This window comes from Chroicocephalus ridibundus, chromosome 6 (genome assembly GCF_963924245.1).
Source record: "Chroicocephalus ridibundus chromosome 6, bChrRid1.1, whole genome shotgun sequence".
NCBI classification, from domain to species: Eukaryota; Metazoa; Chordata; class Aves; order Charadriiformes; family Laridae; genus Chroicocephalus; species Chroicocephalus ridibundus.
This window is the reverse complement of record NC_086289.1, coordinates 18748699-18771102: the sequence shown is the minus strand read 5'-3', so window position 1 is coordinate 18771102 and position 22404 is coordinate 18748699. Positions and strand designations below refer to the sequence as shown.

At 36.7% G+C, this 22404-nt stretch overlaps 1 protein-coding gene across 2 annotated transcripts in view; it reads right to left on the bottom strand.

Annotated features, from left to right (window-relative positions):
* The window catches only part of PLCE1 (phospholipase C epsilon 1), a 139583-nt gene that overhangs the window by 56078 nt on the left and 61101 nt on the right, over positions 1–22404 (bottom strand). For both annotated transcript variants that reach the window (XM_063337769.1, XM_063337770.1), the window contains exon 3: positions 5806–6122. In XM_063337769.1, the coding sequence (XP_063193839.1) occupies positions 5806–6122 (317 nt within the window). The remainder of the gene's footprint in view (positions 1–5805; positions 6123–22404) is intronic.

Genomic DNA, 22404 nt, shown 5'->3' with positions numbered 1-22404 from the left:
ATAATACCTGTCTCTAGCTTGATCCCCTGCCTTGCTCTTACAAGACTATGATCAATTTGATATTATTAGAAGCAAAGGAAATATCAGCTGCGTCTTGCTGATGAGTACATGTCATACCCAAGGCTCCACTATCATATAACTACAATTTTAATCGAACTTTTAAAGACTACGGGCTTTATTTATAGCTGGTGATACTGAATGCACATAGCCCAAAATCTTTACGATAAATAAAAACCAAATAGCAAAATACCTTCTTTAATTGTCTGTGTACACATGGCACAGGCTACAGTACAGCTTTACATTCTGCTAGCACAGTAAAAAAAAAAAAAAGCTAAAAAGCTAAACCATTTAAGAATATTTGGCATAGGGTAAGGGATATAGGTAAAGAAACAGACAGCCCATAGGAACAAGATGTATAACACAAACAGAGTTTCAGGACAAATAGGTTACAGAGACAGAAATATCATTCCATTTCTCTGATACCATTTGAAACCTCAAGCTGTTGCAAGAAAAAGTGAGAGAAAAAACAACAGGATCCATTCTAGTGCCCAATTCTCCCATAATACATTAAATAAAAAACAAAGTTACTTTATGCATTTTCAGTTTCTCTTTTAAATGCCTTCTGAAATATTACGAAGCTTTTTTGTTAAATTTTCTATACAATAAAGACAAGAAGTCAAAACACAGAAACTTTACAACAGTTGAGATTACAATCTGCCACCCTAGAAAATGAGGGTGACCACTGAATCAATGAAAGTTTAGGAACGTATCTGGGGTTTAAAAGCATGGCAGTTAATTTTTTTCCTTTTAGTAATTTAACTTCTCCTTGGACTTTGCATATTTGTTAAATCTGATACAAACATCAGGATTAAGGAACAACTGAAAAAAACTGTGTTTTAATCACAGTATTATAAAAGAATATTTCCAATAAAGTTTCAATTTCAGCCCCATTTAGATGTCCAAGATAGTGCGTGCACTGCCTTGAAGAGCTGTAGATGCAGGTGAACACAATACGATTTTCTCTCCTTTTTTCTAAATCCAACAGAATTCCCTGTTTGGTTTTCAGCATTGGATGCCGCACTATTGTATTACTCCAACAAAGTTTGGTTTTCAGTGTTTGATGCCACACTATTATATTATTCCAAGAAAGTGACCGGATCTATTCTTTACATGGGAATTAGCACCTTGCTAATTGCAGAACACCAGGATGCATTTCTTCTTAAGCAGATAAAACTATTTACTTATTTTCATTCATTCTGAAGTATGTGTATTCCAAATCCATTAGGAGCATTGTATCATTTCTCTCAGTTCTGTTCTCCTCCCCATTAAATATCTGATATTTATTACATAGTAATCCATAGTCTTTCTGCAGCATCGTATGCAGTAGATTTAGTAATATCTCTTGTCTGCATCTCTCATCCTTCTGTGGTTATCCATCATTTTTAACTTTTCCTTTTTCAAGTCTACGGCATCTACTCCACATGTTGAAAAGTCCTCCAATTCTTTGGTTATTTTTTACTTTAACTTTAGTTTAATGAACTATTTCTTAAACAGTAGTGACCAGGCTTTCTATAGCAGCACTATAGAAGTTATTTAAACTTCAGTGGCAATCTTCACCATGTTTATCATCTTTCTATAGTACCTCTAGGGTAGTGAAGCCTGAAAAAAATGTGTCTATATATGTAAATATTACCACTCTTTAGTTACTGGGTTATATGTCATATGAACTTCTATCTGTCTGAAAATTCCATCAGAGAGAGTAAATCCTGCAGAGACACTCCAACATTAGCAGATTATAAGATTCTTATTTTCCTGTGAATATTTTATTTCCCTGTGAATTTCTGTACAGACTTGAGACTTGAAATGACCTGAAACTTTTAAAATACAGATGAAATACAATCCGAGAATGTATCCCATCCTATTTGGTGGGATTCAAGCAGATCATTCATGACTAACCTTTCTCACAACGTATTTTTGAAACAAGTCATTGGGTGTTCAAGCTCCTTGTCATGGCAGCCACCTTGATTAACACAGCAGGGAACAAACTGATTCTTCGAAATCCATGACAAGACACAGGGAAATACATAACGCCGTAATCCCCTCTAGTAAGCGTATGTCAGGTCTAATCCATAACCACCCTCTCTTAAACAAAGGCAGTTTCTGTTTCCCAGACTCCACAGCACAGGATTTGCCAGTTGTATGTTTGTGCCACTGTTCATGGAGCGCTTGACAGTAGCTTTAATCCATGCTATCCATATTTCATGTCTCTACACTACTTGCCCTACTACAATTTTTTTCCCTAGCATTCTTGACAGTGAAAAGAAAAAAATCTATACATGAAGAGGATCTAGAGTGCTGTAATTTCCATCCTTTGTGAATATTAATAAAGGTAAATCTATTTCTCCAATCTTCATTGTTTGGTGGTTTTTTTTTAATAAGATCTTCATATACCAGAAACAAAAGCCACACAGTTACTAGTTTCATCCAGTATCTGTGAGAAATATAGGTACCTCCAGCTACAGTAGAATGCCTTGCTGTACCCCTGAATTCAAGGTCAAAGCACTCACTAAAGCCTCACCAAACAGGGAATGGTTATCACAGCTCCCAGAGGTAAGCGAATCACATCTCTTCCATAATACAGAGGACTCGGTCCATGGACACCCTGAGCAGACAATGACATTATGACAACTGTGTTCAGATTATTGCAGGTTAAAAACAAATTGTGTGGCTTTTCAGGCAAGGCATAAGCAGGCTGTGGAAACCTTGCCACAAAGACATTAACAAGGGAGCTCTCTTAAACATTTAAGTTGGTTACCTTGCCTTTTAAGCAGGGATAGAGCTACTATTTTCAAAACAAACAAACAAACAGAAAAAAAATCAGGCAGGGCCCACAAATTAAATTTATACCACCCATCACTACTTATTTTTTGCATTGTCACTCGGTCAAAGCCTGCCTGGACGCATTCCTGTGCAACCTGCTCTAGGCAAACCTGCTTTGGCAGGGGGGTTGGACTAGATGATCTCTAGAGGTCCCTCCCAACCCCTACAATTCTGTGATTCTGTGTAACACTAAGATACTGGTTAATGTCTGGCTGGACAAAAGCCTATTCACCTTTCATCAAGGAACAGGCTCACACATCCCACTTGAATGCAAAGTCCTTCTGGCCTAAGGCACGACCACAACTTTTCTTTTTGCGTGTGAAGTTACTTGTGATGCACATTTCTCACTATGTGCTTCTTAACTTGGTTTCTGAATTTGAATTAATTTCTAATTCAGTTCTGCAAATCTTTGTAGACCGTTTCCATGACAAACGTAAGGCTGACCACTCACCATAAGTGCTTTCTCCTATGTAAGTCTTTCCTATTCCCTTTAGACCCCATTGAGGTCTAAATACTGTAATTCATATTAAGCAACACTAGCCGATAGTAAATAGAAAGGTTTACACAAATGACTAGAAGATACTCATACTCTATGTATCTCACCAGTAACAATATTTAAATCATTCACACCTAGAAAACAACAGGTTTGTAACAGCAAACATATTTGAAGTATAAGGGAACCATATGATGTTTCCCAATATCTACCACTTGATCTTGCACTCTGCAGTCAATGGGAGTTTTCACCTTCAGTCAAAAACAGGGGTTTCTGGGAGTTACTGGAATTTAAACAGTAAATAATACTAGTATTCAATCTAAGCTTCCATGAAAATGTCAGTATTTTTCTATTAAATAAGTTCCTTTGTGTAAGAACTGCTATAAAGTGTTCCTCATCAATATGTAGTAAGTATCAGAAAAATTACTAAAAAGCATATTGCTTTATGAAAAATCCTCTATATACTATAATTGCTCATTTAACAGAACAATGGCATGAAATGATTTTTTTCCCATTATGTGTCAGGGGCTTGTCATCCTAAAAGTCATTCTGGCTCCCACATTATAAATACACTTCAGTATTTCTATAGGCAATGCCAAAAAAAATCAGCAAGTGCTCACTGACTTTTGCCAACAAAAGCATGACTCTCTGCACAAGAATTTTCTTGCCATTTATAAACAAAGACATTTTGAAAGTTCATGCTTGTGATTGGCTATGGCAACTCATATACTCCACCATAAGATAAAGCAGAGAGCAAAACAGTGATTTATTATAAGCAGTCAATATTGTACAATAACTCCATTTAAACATATAACAGCTACGTTTAAAAAAAGTTATTCCAAATTATACTTAAAATAATCCATTACCCTAAATATTACATAATCCATGCACCAGATATTCAGGAATTAATTCAAATTATATGAAAAATTGTCCTGTAGCGTTACCAGACAAGTAATGCTAGGCTACAAAAAATATTTGCAAAGTCACAAACCTCTAATACTAAAAGATAACACTGACTATTTTACCAAAAGGCAACTTTACTGTTAAAATTCTCATTGATATGCAATAGTCCCAGTCACTCCTGGCACGACTTCTTCACTACCTACTTGCTCTTCAATTCTGTCACTGTTCAGTGTCAGAAGACATGACGGTCAATCTGATTTGTACAGCTAATTGCAAAACGTCCTAACAAACTGCCCAGGCATTGTGCCTCACTAAGACATCCTAGAGCTTGACCACTTCACCTTCTGCCCGCTGCCCTCACCATGGTGATCACCATAAGAGAAGCACCACAGGAAGGAGGACCCTGGCTGGGTCAGTAGCTAGATTCCTCTCCAGCTATGCACCAGCCACAGTGTCTACCTAAATACAGTACTACAGCGAATTTAAACAATTTTTCGGCTTTGCCTAAAGACTGAACATTGTAGTTGCAACTTTTATTTATGTTCCCATAATAGAATTACGTGAGAGAAGCCAACTTATTTATACTATTTTACTTCCTAAATCTCAATAACATGCAAGAAAGAGGAACACTTCGAAACATGCTAAATATTCAGTCACTGATTCTTATTTGCCCAGGAAGCAGGAAATTCACTGGGGGTTAATACATACTCTGCTCTATTTACTTAATTTTGTGCTGTCTTTTTTTCATCTCTTATTAAAGCATAAGAATGCAGTGGATAACAAACTAAAAGAGCATAAGTCAAGACTATCTTCATTTTATTCCACTTCTATGAATCTAGAAACTGCTAACACTGCATATGGTTCACATACAAAAAAAGGAAGAAAGAAATTGTTCCACTTTTTCTGCAGCTAAAACATGAGGTTTTATTTAGGGGTTATCAGAATATCACCATACTAAAAATAAAGTAAAATCTTAGTAAAGCATTCACAATTTGGCTTATGGAAATGCCATGCTAAATGACACTACTTTGTATAGCAACATTCAAGACGCACATAGTGAACAAATAAATAAATAAATAGTCCAGATTAGTGTAGTTCTATTATAGAGAATACAAGAACTTCTAGATTATTATACTTCTGTGCTAGAAGACCATGCTTAGTCTACAAAAATCCAAAACAAATAAATAAAACTCTAGCTCCTGAACAAAATAATAAACTGACTGAAAGTATACCCCATACTGTCAATATAAACACAAAGAAATACAAGTCTCTAATTTTTTTCTTCCTGTTTACTTTACAATGTGCAGGAAAAACTTAGGTTGCAGTTTTCCAAACTGACTGAGCAAATCGGTCACATAACTCCTATTAAATTCAGTGGAAGTTATTTAGCTAAATCCCCTGGTCATCTTAATTTACGTTTCAAAAATTTGTCGTTACAGCTAAATTCATCTCTGAGAGATAAAGGAAATAACTAATCCACAAATCAGGTAATAACCCTTATGAAATGTAATTTTAAAGTTTTGTCTTACCTCATTAAACCTTGTCACAAGATCTTCTACGGCATTATGTTCACCATTGGGGGAAGAAAGAATAGTAGCAGATATGGAAGCTTTGATAGACGGCAGTTTGCTTTGACATTCGGCATTACCCAAATCCCTGGTTAAAAAGCAGAGGTAGTCAATGGGTAAGACTTTCCGGTAGAGCTCCTGCTCCTGCTCGGTCAGAATGCTGGCAACCTCCTCCGGGAACTGGATGAGGTGCTGCAGTTCGATCAGCTCTTTGCTGATACCAGCCACATTGGAGGGAAGGACGCTGGAGCCGGCCATAGATGTACACGCTTGACGTTCTAAAACAAAACAAATAAAAAGTTTATTAGGTTTTGCCTTTAACTCTTGGAGTGGGCTGTGCAAAAACAGGACAATTTGTTCTTTTTGTTCTATTAAACTGTTTTCATTCATTCAGCAGTACACTATATCCTAACTACTTTATACTTAAACAACCTAATGCATTCTTTTAGTTGGGGTTTTTCTGCATATGTCTATAAAACTACATGTGGTATTAGCTAAATAACTGGTAACCAGGGCTTCTGAGATTGTTAAGCTACTTGCCATAACATGCTTGCCTCATGACTTATCCAAACGCCTGCTTCAGTCACCTGCTGTCTTGTCAAAACTTCAAATAAAAGGACCATCTGGGCAGGGTTGGGGCTGTTTTGCCTCCATGAGAGTCCCCAGTACAGAGGGGTTGGAGGCCTTGACTGGGGCATTGGGACTCTACTGCCACAAGAAATTAACACCTAATGATGACATAAAACCCGTGTGGTCAGCATTTTTCTTCATATTCCTCTAGCTATAAGATACAATTTATCTGACCTCACTGCACGGTGAAACTAGATGTCTGAAGTTACAAAACATTTTTCATTCCTCTGGGAAAATGCATGTATTCGGGAGTATGCATGTTTTATCCATTATTACAAAAGATTCGTGGTAGTTTTATAATATCCTTGCAGTGATGTCCCTTGAAAAATAAAACTTTTCCTAAGAAGGAAGAAGCCAAGCTTCCTAAGACCATGTGGGAAGCCTGAAACATCAACACAATGATTCCAAAACAGCGGTATGAGTCTTCTGACTAGATAAGTTTAGAATGGATTCTTTGAACAATAATTTTTCAAGAATTACTTAAGTGTATAAACAGTCATAGTAGTATATTCAGTACTCCCTTCCCAGGAAAAGGAGTTTATTTTTTTGCATTGCTTCACAAAGTATCTTTAGAGATTTTTTGCACACATAATGGAGGTACACATATATATCAATAAACTCTTATTTCATAGAGGAGGCAAATATCCTTTCTGTTGTCTAAAAAAAAAACCAAAAAAAAACAAAAAAAACCAAAAAAATCCCAAGTCATAACGAATGATTACAATTCATCCTTTTATAATAAACATAAAATATGCTACATGAGGTTTCCCTTGTTAAAATCGTTTTCTGCAAACTCTGTATCAATCAGTGGGAAGTTAAAAAGAGAGAAAATTGCCTTTTCTTTATATATCCTACTAAAAGTCAAAAGATAAATTATATCAGCCCTAAATAAAGCTTTTGGGCTAACAAAGCCTATTGAGAAATTTTCAAATACATAGAAGATTTCTGAAAGAGCCAAAGAGTAATTGTTTCTGTATCTAGACTGGCAAGGAAAAAGGTCATGGACTTAATTTGCAACAACCAATATCCTGGTTACATAGTGGGAAACACGTGTAACTTCGAGGATAGTGAAGTAGTGCTGTAAAGTATCTGCAGGCACCAAGAAATCTCTGTCACTGAAACTCCTGCAAGAAAGATCTGTGGGGAAAAAGACATTTAAGAACGCTACGTTGACATGCTTTGGGCAGCAGATGAAGTGTAGTGAGCTTCTGGGTGTCCTTTCAGTCTCATTTGCTTTGATTCTACATGAGACTCCAAATCTGTTTTCTACTTCAACCTGTGCAGAACAATTCTGAAAGATTTCATAAGAAAAAGCTCTTAAAGCTCATTTGCACTCTTCTTGACTTTGCAACAGAACATAAACTTATGCCAAAATAAAACCAATGCAAAATATAACGTTCATTTTATATTACAGGGATTGTGTATTTGCACAGTGCTTTGCATATACGGACTGAACTGTCACTGTCACAACCAGTGTTATCTCAGAAAGAGAAGGACATGGAATGCACGACACAAACATCCGCTACCACCCATTTGGTCCCTAGAAGTCACAGTGCCCATGTCATGCACACTGAGTCCCCATGCATGACAGCTCTCCACGCTCAAGCACTTTCCTGGGAAATAACGGTACTCTGCCAGCCAGAAGGCACAGAAAGTACAACCTGTACCAGTCTCTCCTGTGCCTCACTGCTAAAACAGGGCGTACAGGTTGCGTCTACATTGTTAATTTATTTTAGATCACAAATGCACTTTTGAAGAGAATCTCCCAAACATCCTCACTTACTGTGCTTCAGTTTACAGTCTTGGAGCACACAAACTGTATCCTTTTCAGATGAAGCTGCACCAGATGTGCTCCCAGAAGGCAACTAACACATCCCAATTGCTATCAAGCTGTAGCTGCCAGTGGCATCCGAGCTCTGGAGAGGACACTGAGGTCAGGAAAGGAGAGTTGGACCAGACAGCTCAGATCATGGCTTAGCTGCTGGTGATCACATAACGCAGGAAACAAGACGGCAAGTAGCACGGACAATGCAATGCCACAGAAATACTGGTGCTTTGCAAATTCAACATTGTTCAGTAACTACAGTTATAAACACCTTATATCTGTCAATATAGTAGGAAAGGAAGGCTTAACTCTGTAAGGAGTGCCCAGTCAAGTAGTAACTGACGGAAGAGAGGTAACACATGAGTGAAGATGAGCTGTTCCCCAACGCACTGCTTGCTGATGAGATTTAGGGGTGCATTCTCAAGAATTCACCTTCGCCATTACAACATCAACTAGAAAACCCGACCACACTCACACTTTCAACAGATTCGCTGAAGCTCTGAGACAAAGACCACAAAAACTGGCAAAGGTTGACACTGAATTTGCAACAGGCTAGGGCACAGTTGATGATCCTATTGCACACTGCCTTGCCTAAGTACAATCACCCTTTAGGCTCTGCTTATTACAGCCTCTCACATCTAAGAACAAAGCTTGACACACTGAAGTGACCAGAGGTAGTGGCTCCACAGTGCATCTCCGGACTGCCAGGAACTACTAGGGATACCTCATTTGAATTTTATTTCGCTAGACTGACTGCCCATTGATCAAGTCCAGATGAAAGCTACTGCAGGGATTTTGAAATCCTTTAATGAAACTAGCCGAGAGATAGCATCATCTTCTGTAACAATGGCTTCACAAGCCAGCTTCATTCTACTAGAAAAATGAAGCTGTCAAAAACAAAATCTTTTTGTGGAAGCTAAGCCAAGATGATCCAAGTCTCAGGCTAAACAAGATCAGCCACTGGTATTGCTGGATTTGGAAGAAGACCGAAAATAAATAAAAATCCTCCTGTTTCAAAAAAATTTAATTTCAAACTGGCATTTCTCAACTCTCCACTAAACTGGAAGAACTAAATAAGTGCTGTGTCTTTAATATAACAGTCCATGGAACAAGCTGCTGCAGCAAGAGTGCAGCTGACATCCAAGGAGAGGCGCACAGGCCAAACAGAATTATAAAGGCTGACAGCTCATAGCTAAAGTATGGATATAAATACTGAAGAAGTGAAAATATAACTTATTTCTGTTGACTGTTCCTACACCTAGAAGTATTTCTTTCATCCATAATTCACATCTTTGCAAGTCTTGGTTGTTGACGTATTTCACCTCTCCAGATTTTGATTTTTTTATTGTTCCTCATTCCAGTCTTCTGTGTTTCATCACAGAAAATCCAGGATCCTCATTCTCAGCTTCACCGCCCTCCGTGATTTACATTCTGCACAAGAGCCTACTCCTTTTTCTTTCTCTCTTCTTATTGGCCTGTACTAAACTAGTCTCTTTTTTGGACTATTTTTTATGTCTAAGACTTCTATCATTTTTCACATCAGGAACTGATCTGCACTTCTCTGTTTCTGCTATAAAACCCCCTAACCAGTCTCATCTACAAATCCTCTAGCTTTGTGTTGCCAGTTTACGTGCTTCAGGAAATAGATCGGATCTTTCTGTGCTTCAAAGACAAACCAGGTCCTTAGATTAACTTGCAGAATGGAACTGCGTTCAGGCCAAAATCACAGCAGATTTTGTTGTTAGAGTTAAGGCAGGATGCAATCCTCACTGACATTAGCTGCTGCTGCAGTAAACGGCATTAGTCTTTGTGCTCTACCACATCAAGTTATTGCTCTAACTAGTAGAATAAGAGGACCCTGACTAGTCATTTGCAAGTTATCTAAAGCTGTAATTGATAGCTTTGCTTATCCTTCTGATAAACAGCTGAAGCAGATAATCTTTTAAATAGCAAGCACTGCCTTTATTAATCAAAACAAGATAACCTCTGCGTAGCTTTAAAAAAATGACTCATGGGTTGACTTAATCATTGTCGATACACATGGAAACAAAAAGGTCTCGTCTTCTCTAACAAAAGAGTAATATATTTAAGAATGGGAGAAAAATGCAGAATGCCTGCTCCAGGATATTACTCAGCCTAGGCTAGTCATAAACTCTAAAAAACACTGTCTCAAGTATTACTCTTTTTTACTTTTTTAAAAAACTTTCTACAAGGTTAAGTAAGAAGCTCTTCTATCAATAGATTAGCTTCAAATTAACTCAGCCTTTATTACTATAAAGCTTAGAATTTCCACACATCTTGTATATGTATAGGCTGTATAAAAGCTATATTGAAAAAATAAATTTCAAATATATAAGTATGTAAAAACTGTGTGTGCATTTTTGTGTGTGTACACAGAAAAGTTTCAAGGCAATCTTGAAAAGCTGTTTTTTCTCATAGTTTTCTCTATTGAACCATATTATGTTTGTATTTTCTATATTAGCAAGAAGCTGATTCAGTATTTTTTTAACATGAAAAACAGGGAGTTCACTTTAAAGAAAAATGCAAAGAAACTTCTATAAATAAACCCATGAAAAATACTTCTAGAAGGCTAGTGTTAATTATATGTAATCATTCATAGAATTTTTCCACAGTTGTATGTTCTACTAAACACACTAGTTACATAAGACGTGATACGTCCTAACAATAAAAGCAAAATTATCTGTACATTTCCCATATTTCTTGTAAAGCTAAAATTAAAAGTTGCTTATTTATTAAGTTATCTTTCATCACGCAGACAGATCATTTATTAATACACAATATGGTATAAATGTTGGGCTGCCGTCATCAATTTTCTCTAAGCAGAAATTCAAGATTGGCTTTGAGCAAAGTAAGAGGAATTCATACAAAGACAGAAGGAAAATAAATATAACCCTGACTGTAATCACACAAATGTCATAATTTCTAATCCTGCATAAAATTACAGTTGCCAACCATGCAATTTATACTTTGATAAAATCACATCATTTTACATGTGAATTGTGACCAAGTAAGGACAGTGGTACAGAATTACTTTCATCCCAGCTCAAACCCAACAACTCGTACATTTGATACTTGTAGGAATGTGCTATGCATATGGGAACGCACCCAGGGAAAAGCCACCATATTTCTTAAATAAGCACAACCTCAAAAAAGTAAACCTGCCAAAAAGATGAAAATTTCCTTTTAATAAAGTTTGATGAATTGACAAATAACTGGATTTGTGTCTTAGCTTTATTTCTAGGTTACTTTTCTTTCTACATTTACTTTGAGAAAAAAAAAAAGTATTCTCTTTGTACATTCAAAACCCAGCAGCTTGAAAGCAGTAAAGTGAAAATTCACCATCTCTAAAAAAGTGCTCACTCTCTAGAAGGGTACTGGGAGAAGATCCTGTGATTATGACAAACTTAGCGTTCTAAAGCAGAAAACATCTCAATAGCTCTAGGAAGAAAAGTAATTATTCAACTTATTATAACATCTTATAACTCAGTTGTGGTTTTGATTTTTTTTTACTTTGCTTCCATTAAATTATACTACTGTGACTGAAATTACACAAAAGTCTTAGGGGATTATTTTTCTCAGCTGATATTAAAATGTAATGCAATAAATGAATTATAATAGAAGCCTTTTTAACAAGACATGCTACAGACATCATCCAAACTATTCGTATGCTTATATGCACATATGGATTATGTTTACAGTGAGAAAATAAAAGCAGACCACAGAAAAAATCAAAAAAGAGCCACAGGTGAACAACTGTGAGTATATATAATACAGAAGTGTTCTGTTCAAAAAAGAGGAAAAATACAATAAAAAACTCCCCCAAACAGAAGATATATGACAGTTTAATTGAACACCAGCTTCAGATACAGATCAGCATAACTGGTATTTGTTTTGCTGTCCCTTGGATGTGACATATCTCAGTACCATAATAACCAAACCAAACAAGCTTTTGTTAATTTCCTGTTCCTCTTCTGTATAATTAAAAACATAGCTCTCTCTCTTTTAATGAACATGAATTCACCGTTATCAATTTTGACTGCAAACAACTCACTCTGGTATCAAAGGGCCTGATATTAAACTCAGTGGGAAGCTTGCCACAGAACAGGATCAAGTTCCAGCTGAATTTCACTGTAGAAACCACTGAAATTAATAGATCCTATTTCTTCTTCAAATTTACTTATGAGTCAAGTAATCAAAGAACCAGAAGACACGCATGCTCTCTCTCCATATCCCTAAATCTAGCACTATCAGCTACCTCTTAAAACTACGTATCAGCAGGCACCGTAACTTACTAGCAGGGGAGCTCTGGAGCCACAGGGTCCTTGCACGAAATAAAATTGGAGTTCAGTATGACCTGAGCATCAGTAAGCAGAAGATAATACTCTGAGCAAAGGAAGATTCCCAAATGATGACTTGAAGAAAAGAAGATTAATTTGGCCAGGGTATGTATGGAAAATAATCCTTTATTAGACCAAATAATATTACAGGCACACTCTGGGGGCACAAGATCTTTTTCAGGTTCGGAATAGAAACAGCAAACTTCACAGCTAGTTTGAGAATACCTGCTTTGAGTTTAATTTGATCATGGTAATAGCAAGACATTGGAGAAGGTGATCTTCTCCGATGGAGCAGCAGCAGGTCATCACAATAGGCCAGGTGAAAAGAACAATAGTTTCTACAGTACAAAGGAAAAAAGAAAAAGGTAGAAATCACCTGTAGAACGCAATTTTATAGGAAATAGATCTCTACGAAACTGTAACACACAGATATTTCTATTAAGGCTGAGATTTTATTGTTGAATAGGGTTATGAAACCTCCAGAGAGGATTTAAAAAAAAAAAAGGCAGCAATCATGTTGAGGTATAATTGAATTAAATTACAATTATATACCACAAAATCCTGACTCATGAACTGACCGGCATAGTGGAATGCAGCAAACAGAAAGACAGGGAGTGCTTGTAGCAACAACCATTTACTCTCAAAATCACTTCTTGCTTTTGGAAATGGCAAAGGGTTCAGTTTTGAAAACCAGACTCTGAACTGTGTGCTCTTTTTTATCCTTCGCAATTATAGCATGAGTGAAATAGAATCACAGAACCATAGAATTGCCTAGGTTGGAAGGGACCTTTCCCATCATCTAGTCCAACCATCAACCTAACTCTTGACAAAACCAAGCACTATGTCTACCCGCCTTTTAAATACCTCCAGGGATGGTGCCTCAACCACTTCGCTGGGCAGCCTGTTCCAATGCTTAATAACCCTTTCAGTGTAAAAATTTTTCCTAATATCCAGTCTAAACCTCCCCTGGCACAACTTGAGGCTGTTTTGTCTTGTCCTATTGCCTGTTACTTGGGAGAAGAAACTGTACAACCTCCTTTCAGGTAGTTGCAGAGAGCATTAAGGTCTCCCCTCAGCCTCCTTTTCTCCAGGCTGAACAACCCCAGCTCCCTCAGCCGCTCCTCATAAGACTTGTTCTCCAAACTCCTCACCAGCTTCGTTGCCCTTCTCTGGACCCACAGAGAATCCTAGAAAAAACCCAGAGAATCCCAGAAAAAACTGAAAAATACTGTGTAGTCAGAGATAGAACCTGCCTATATAATTTCTGACGTGAAACAAATTTTAAGTCGACTAAACAAATTACAGAACAGTTGAGACGTATAGGCATGGAAAATTTATTTTTTTTTTTTTTACCAAAAAAGTTGTGGATAAACACTCTCACAGGGTGAAGTCTATGCACAGAGAAACATTCACTCAGATTTTAAATTTGAGTTAAAGATCAACACAAAGGATTTATTAACTTTAAATTAACAATTACATAGCAAACCTTACATTTTTCAGAAGTTCCTACCCGTAAGTATGAGCTTGAAAAATCATTTAAACTGTGTTTGTGGTTGGATTCAGAAGATCCTGGTTGTAAACTATATAAATATATATATATATATGAGCACTGACATAATACATGGAAGGAATTTAAAGTATCATCGTGATTTCACCACACCTGAGACTGCGATGCCTGCCTCCCATCATCCCCCATGAACAGCTACACGCTGCCCTGTGTAATTACATCTACGTTGCTGCTCAGATTTCTGGCAGTGTGTCCCAGGGCTTTTACCACTCCACTGGCCTGAGTCATTCACGGAAATATTTTGCAGCATACAAAAGAAGAATTTGGCTGCTCGTCTCTGAATTAACATACACTGTCAACACATTTAACCAACCATTTCCTGCTCCGTATGCAGTTTGGCTGGTACTGGCTACAGCTGATAGAAACAATCACAGACCTGTCCATAACAAATGGATCCACTGGTTTTGCTTCCAGCTGTGTACTCACCAGAAAAAAGATGCAGATAGTAGCACCATAACAGTAATTTTGATTACAAAAACAGTAGCAGATCTCAGAAAAAAATTTATCCCATTTGATGCTGATTTCCTGATTTCTTTCCGTTTTGGGCCAACTAGCAAAGAGCTGGGACTGGATCCTCATGCAGACACAGGATGACTAGCAATGCCTCCAGAATATCTGCGTAAGAATAAGTCTAATATGATGGGTTAATCCCAGCCAGCAAACATTTCTTCTGCACCTGAAAGGCTTTGAAGGCAGTGCCCTAACAAACGATCCTGAGGCTACCACGGTAGCAAATAGATATCCCAGCTACAAAGGGCACCTAGTGTTACGCAAGGTTTGGCTGAACATAGACATGTTCATAGACATTAAGGAGAGATGAATCAGCAGTGTATATTGCCAAAAGTCTGAAGAGACCCACCATCTACATGTTTGGTCAGAAAGCAGCCTTATTGCTTCCAGTCTACATGTTTGGCAGTGGGCCACCTGGGCCCTGCTATTTTAGGGGACCTTCACCTACTGCTGTAGTTCATGAAACTATATCCTGATTTCAGAACACCTGCCAGAAGAAGGTTTAATTATAAATTTGGCCAATAGACAGTGAACGTCCAATCAGTTGGTTGAAAATTAGATCTCAAAAGCTGTTTGATACATGCCATCTGTCTCGCCGTGGCAGGCTGCAGCCCGCGCTGCGCAAGAGCAGACACAAGATTTTGTTGCTTCAGAAGCAACAATCATCATGAAGGCTGGCTGGAGGAATTAAGAGAAATAACGGCTGACTTGTAAATCTACACCTTTGCGTCACAGTAACAGATATGTAGAAATGCTGTAAAGAGATTGATGTGACACTGCCACGCTTGATGTTGAACTATTTTCAGATTTTTCATTATTTTCCTGCAATGAAATCCCATCTAATGAATCCCCTTCTCTGCCAATCTGCTGGAGATGTTTTCAGACATATTCCATTTTCACATACATGTCACAAATCTTTCTCCTAAAGGTTGTCACAGTGGTAGAATCCTGACTTGGCCAACACACCATCAGGATTCTCCATGCAGAATCTGTATTCAAGACCTTTCAGAATACTGGATATAAATATAGCATAGCACATGGAATGTTAAGTTCAAATGCTAAATAAATGTATATATAAATTACCAGATAAATTCCAGCACATAAGAAAGAAATGGTCAAAAGGGAAGATTTATGAGTTGACTTTGGAAGAAAAGAGCGTTCTAGAAAAAGAACCGTGCAATTTTCACTGCAAAGTGAACAAGTTACTGCCTGAGTTAAAGCAGAACCCAAGCTTTAACCTCACTCACAAGAATTGATACAAAGCACATCCAAAATCAAAGCAGGAGTTTCTGTCCAGTGACAGAACAAATTAAATCGCATACAACTTTGAGTTAACTCTGCAATGGAGAAATATCCAGTGGTTAAACAACATGCAGGAATCTCAGATCAGGTTCCAATATTTGAGTATTCTGATCAAGATGGATCAAAATTAAATTTATTTTTATTTTTTCCATTTACATGAAGTCGAAATTAAGTACTTTTTCAGTTTTAAGAATAAAACAACTCTGTTATGAGTCAGTGAGAATAGCAGAAAAGTTAAACAAAAATGTAATTTCAGAATACATATATACCTATGGAAAATAAGGATGTCAAAAAGAACATGCATATAAAGTTAGGCACCCATTAAAGCAGAGGCTCATGATGTCAATTTTTTTTTTTTTTATTATTTCTGTGTGTGTGTGTGTTAGGCAGTTTTTAAATTTGGAAGACTATACAAACTGTACAAACAGTAGTTGCAGTAAAATACAGCATTCGGAATGTAAATTAACTGCAAAACTGCAACAACAGATATTGTCAATGTTTCAGACCCTCAGCCTTGAAGCATTCCTTTCTAGCCTGAGGGCACTGCTCTTCCACATCAGCAATCCCTGCATTTAATGATCTGCTGCAGTTTGCTCCCCAGCTGCACAACTTTTAACAATTACCACAAACACAAACCCAAATTGCATTTTTGGCTTTAAGATCCTCAGAAACACATTTTGTAACAAACCATCTTCCTTCCTTTGGTCTCACCCTGAAGGCCAGATCAGATGTGACAAGACACCCTTCAAGGATGGGAGGGAAAGAGGAACGTCTGTTCCTGTCTCGTCCAGTTACCCAAATACTGCAGAAAATAGGAATGCCTACATTGAAAGAACTATTTCCATGAAAATTGTTTCACTTTGGAAAACAATCATTAAATTTAGTCCTTTGAGGTAAAAACGATAAGATTGTTCACTACGGTTGCAGTGTCGTACCAAGTGAAGGAAATACTAAAACCGCCATTAATGACAGCAGTACAAGATGAAGACTAGACACCAATCTGAGAAATTAAAGTATAATTATGTTAAGGAATAATATGAGAATTAAGTAAGATCGGATAAGTGTACAGTCTTTATGATTAATGATTCTTGCCTTTTGAATCTTCGCATGAAAGACAATCCTGTGCATGATTTTCCACATAAACCAAAGCAGGCAAATCTGCTGCATAAGGTATTTTTGTTGTTATCCTTACTGATTATTGGAACAAAATTAATCCAAGTCACATCCAGTAAAAACAACACCACTTGATTAAATGTTCCCGATTTAAGCCCTGAAGCTTAGCAGTGAAAGAATTTTAAAAGAACGTAATACACTTGAAAAATGTTTGATCAATTCAGAGGTTTCATCATTCTGGTCTGTTTTCAGCAGTTACCTAAACAGCATCCGACCGTAACACCAGTTTGTTTCACAGAAAAAGGACAGAGACTAGAACCACTAACAGCAAATCATGCACTTGTGTTCAAAATATCTGTGTGTGATCTGCTGAGGAACCTTTTTCACTGTTTTTATATTACACTCTGAATAATACAAATTCAGCTTCTTATCTGCCTAACTATAGCCGAAATCCTTCAATCTACACCTTCACCACTTAGCTTTGGTGAGGGTTCTGTTATTCACTCTACAGAGTGCTCTGAATGCTCCCTGATGATGAGAACATTTTGTGAATGGGAGAATTACTGTATAATCTATAATTTAATTTGATATCCAATATGTCTAGATTTCAAACCAAAATAAAACCTAGGAAATATATCTGTATTTAAACATAAATGTAAATATAACATACACAAAGAAATGCCCTAAAACATACCAGAGAAGGTAACATGATGTACTAAGGCATCAGTCAGAAAAATGCAGTGGAATATCACGAAACTTTTCCGCTAATATTTTTATATTATTCCTGTCTGCAGTGTACAGCAAGAAGAACCTAACAAGAACAACATGGCCTTTCAAAGTGCTCTTATAGAAAGTACCAGAAGTTAGAAAGATACTTAACAAAGGGTTAACAGGAGTAGTGAATTCTATACTACTATAAAGAAATAGTCATTACAGTGCAGTAATTCTACCCCTGAGTCCAAAATTCACTATGTAGAGGAAAATATGAAAAGACTCTCTCATACAAGAATAAATGAATGAACCAAGGACATGTATGTTTAAAAAAGATTCCAAAAATGGAGAAGAATGATGAACTGGAAATAAATTTAAGGGTTTCACAACAGCGAGAAGGGCAAAGATAATACTCATAATTCACAAGCGTTTAGCACTTGCACTTCATTATTAAAGAAATGGCATGCAAGTATTTTAAGACATACTAAAAGAGTATTCACTGGAACTAGTCAAAAAGAGAGGGAGATGTTTAAGATGTGAAAATGAATACATAATTAACTGACAAGAAAACCCCTGAAAATTTCAGTCTTATTTAATGACCCGCTCAGTAACCTGACTGCAGCCACAGCAGCCACTGGGAATGCTGTGGAGCAGAGGCATGGCTTTCTCAGTGCGCTGTCACGCTACCTCTACCCCCACACATCCAGAGCTGCACTGCCCCAGGTATGATTTCTGCATTCAAAATATTATTTTGTCTGTGTCTTATTTAGAGTGAGCAAAACCATAGAAGTAAAATTAAAGCCCGTGTCCTTGCTGTAATCCTTACGTACATCCCTGGAGAAACACAGGTACAATCTCTTAAATTTGGATTAAAAGAAATTAGGGCTAGCTATTGCAGTTGGACTAGATTATTGCTGTAGGTCCCTTCCAACTGAACTATTTTGAATTGTTCTTTATATTATTTAAATTTTTTTCTTGTATTTGAAATTAAATTTTTATTCTATGTAGCATTTACATTTTTTTTTTAGTTGGAGTTAAACGTGGACTATCTTCAAAGCTAGTATTAATACAGTCACATTTATGAACTACCATAAAAACAATGTTGGACTACAGAGGCACAGTCTCGTTGAGTTAAGCATGTAAGTCTTAAAGGACTACACTTGGAGGCAGTATAAAAAGTACTTTGGCTTAAAAATTATTTTAACAACTGATCTATGTCTTCAGCATTTATTGGTTGTGATGAAGAGGCATAACGAAAGCAATAGAAAAGGTTATACAGTGAAGAGAACCAGAAAGGGGTTTGCTCTTTCCCTGAGAAATATGGTATCACAGTGTTCTATGCGTGCTCTCAGGTCAAAAAGTTTATTACTTAACAAATACTTCATAAGAAAACTTTAAAAATAGTACAGCAACGTGTTTCTTCCACATACGTTCTGCAATACCAAAGAAAAAAGCAGCTGGAGATGCACAATAGCTGAAATCTGTGGGAACCTCAACCTCTAAGCGCGTCTGCCAATGCAGGTAGCCAAAGACACCTGGAGAGTATCTCAAGTATAAAACTACAGTACACAACATGCAAAGGGATCAGTGCAGGAAAAGCACAGGCAGCTTTCGTAATACACGTTTATTGTTTTAGTTTGAGGTGGATTAGGGTTTGTTCTTTTTTCCTTCCTCCAGACATAGTCCTTCCTCCAAGCTCATTGGTCAATGTGTAGTATCTATTAAAACTAGATTACTGTAAACATACAAAAAATGTCCAATTAGTATTTTTCATGTAGGGTTAAAATATAACCCAGGAACCCAGCCTGAGAAAAGGAAAGCCTGTAACTACAGAGGAATAAAATAAATTTTTTGCTATAGCATTGTTTCAGAAGGGAAGTAATTCAGCTCTTTTCTTGTGTAGACTATTTCCCCCTCTAATTTGGAAAAAGTAAAACCGATCTCTCTGCCTAGAGTAGCAGCAATCCCCTTAATTACTCTTAGTCTCACATTTTTTTCCTAAATTGCAATTTGGAAGCAAGTTTACAGTGTAGTACAATACCTATTTGGTAAAGATCAATTACCTTAGCTACATTTACTGAGTAAAGAAAAGGACTGCATAATGAGTTTGTAAAATTAAATGAAAGAAGCTATTCCTCATTTTAGAATCCAATTTCCAAATTTTAAAAGGTATCTTTTAATGCAAACATCTAATTACAAAAATTACCAGAAATCTTTCACAAGGGTTGTATCAGCAGGCATCCTTAACTAGTTCATTTTTCCCAGGAGAAGGATGATGGGAAGCTAAAGGAAATTCATATACTATTTTTATAAAGGATTAAAGTGATTTTACAACTTCCCATCAAAGTAAGTCATGTTTGTGATGTTATATAAGTACTATAGCATGCCAGTATTTCTTTTAAGAAAGTATTGCTAGTAGTCAGCTATTCTTAGCAAGGCTTCTGGAATCACAAAGACTGTGCCAGGAGCCCAGTTGAAAAGATGCTGAGAGGCGTTTTAAAAGGAAAAAGAGAAATAAAATTCAGCAAAACCTAGGTCAACATGATGAAAGTCCTTCCACTGACATATAGAACACATCAAATGCAAGGGCACTCAATTTCAGTGGCTATAGCAGTGACTGAAGGATCTGGCCATCTAGGGCTACCTCACCACTGCAGCGAGCGCCACATCAGCCGTGCAGTACAGACGTGGCCAGGTAAGCTACCAGGTATCCATGGAATTTACTGAGGGCAACCCAGAATTTAGTGTAAATTGTAAAAATACATGTAAGAAGCAGTTTAGCTGGGTTAACATGTAACTCCCTGAGCTAGTTACTTGTCAGGTCAAAGGCAAACCTTGCATACATCTTTTAGCAGCTGATTCTCACGTTCAACATGTCCATCTATGACAGAAAGAGCACTCATCAAACCAAGTAATTTTCTTGACCGTACAGCCAAGAAGTCTAGAAATGGAAACACAGCAAACATTAATAAAATGTGTTATTCTTTGTAATTATATAACTGGTCAAAAGGATTTATCTATTTGTGAAATTATTACCTGTATTCTGTATAAAATTAAAGCTCTTAGCATATATTTAAAATATTTTTTTCAGGAAAAATATTTAGTATTCCAAACAAATAACTAAAAAAAGAAATGCTTCGCCAAGTAAAAAGTTAGTTTCTATAAAAGTATAATATTTTACTTCATAATACCATATTGTTTGAACATCCACATGTCATATATAATGCAATATCTTATACTCCTTAAATTTTTCGGTACATCTTTCTTGATAAGCTAGTAAAACAGCTTTTTCTGCCATATTCTCAGACAAAAGTCAGCAAACGTGCACTGCTCACATGCAGGTAAATCTTCATAAATACACATATAAAATTACTGAAGTCAAGAGGAAAATTTACCTTGATATATAAATTTGCAAATGCTACAGCATCTTTTAACTTCCATGGAAGACAGTGGTGTGACCTAAAGTTAAGCTTATTAGAAATTCTTGAAACTTTTTCTACTCCTATACAAAAAGGTAAACCTCACTAAGTGAAAAACACAGCGGTATAAACAAACTAGAACATTTGAAAATGTACCAGAAACCAAAGAACTTATTGACGGAATAAACATACAACTGCATATAAATTTATAAAATTTCCATTTAAATAAATCCTCAAATTCACGTAGATTGTAGCAATCAACAAAATATGTGTAAGATTCTCAACTGCTCCAGATATACTTAAGTACCTGCATTCACTCATATAAAGCACTCATAACAGAGAGCAGAGCACGAGCCACCAATTAACTCTTTTTGGATACTGCTTCTTGGATTACTTAACGTTCAGATCCAGTAAATTTAAGTAATTTTTTTGGTGAAATTATTTCTAGAGCTATATATCAGTGTGCAAATTTGTTAGAAGAATCAGCAAAAACATATTTCAAGCTTAATTATTTGTTAAACAGTAGAGTCTTATGAGTAAATGACATGGGCCTGGTCTCAGAGAATGTGACGGATTTCCCGAAAAAACTACAGCAATTGTCTTAACCTCTCGATTTGTTATTTCTTCATTTTTAAAATAAGATTGATAACAGTTTCTTAATATGATTATCAGTTAGACACCACCTTTTTTTCTAAGCACTTCTTAATACCCTGTTTGGCTTGTGAAATTTCCATTCAGTTTCTACTAACTCTCTCAATTCAGTTTATTCCAATAGTCATGATTTAACCAGGCCAACAGATGCAAACCAAATAAACTAGCAAGTCACCTGCTGAAATTCACTGATGCCCTCAAAAGCTGTTTAAAGCATGCATCTATCTCAGTGGAAATGGTGGTGTGCTTAATAAAACCGTGATGTCCAAGAAAGAATCTATAGCCCTGAGACAGCAGAAGTATTACATAGCTTTATGAAAAGCACTCAGCACAATAAGAAGAACTGCTGAGAAGCCAAAACTGAAAAGATTTTGTTTCTTTCCTTCAGATGTATTTAAATGATAGAGTGGAGGAGCCTGCAGGATTTAGCCTTAGAACTCGAATCTGTTCGATGACTCGGGCGTTTAAGCCATA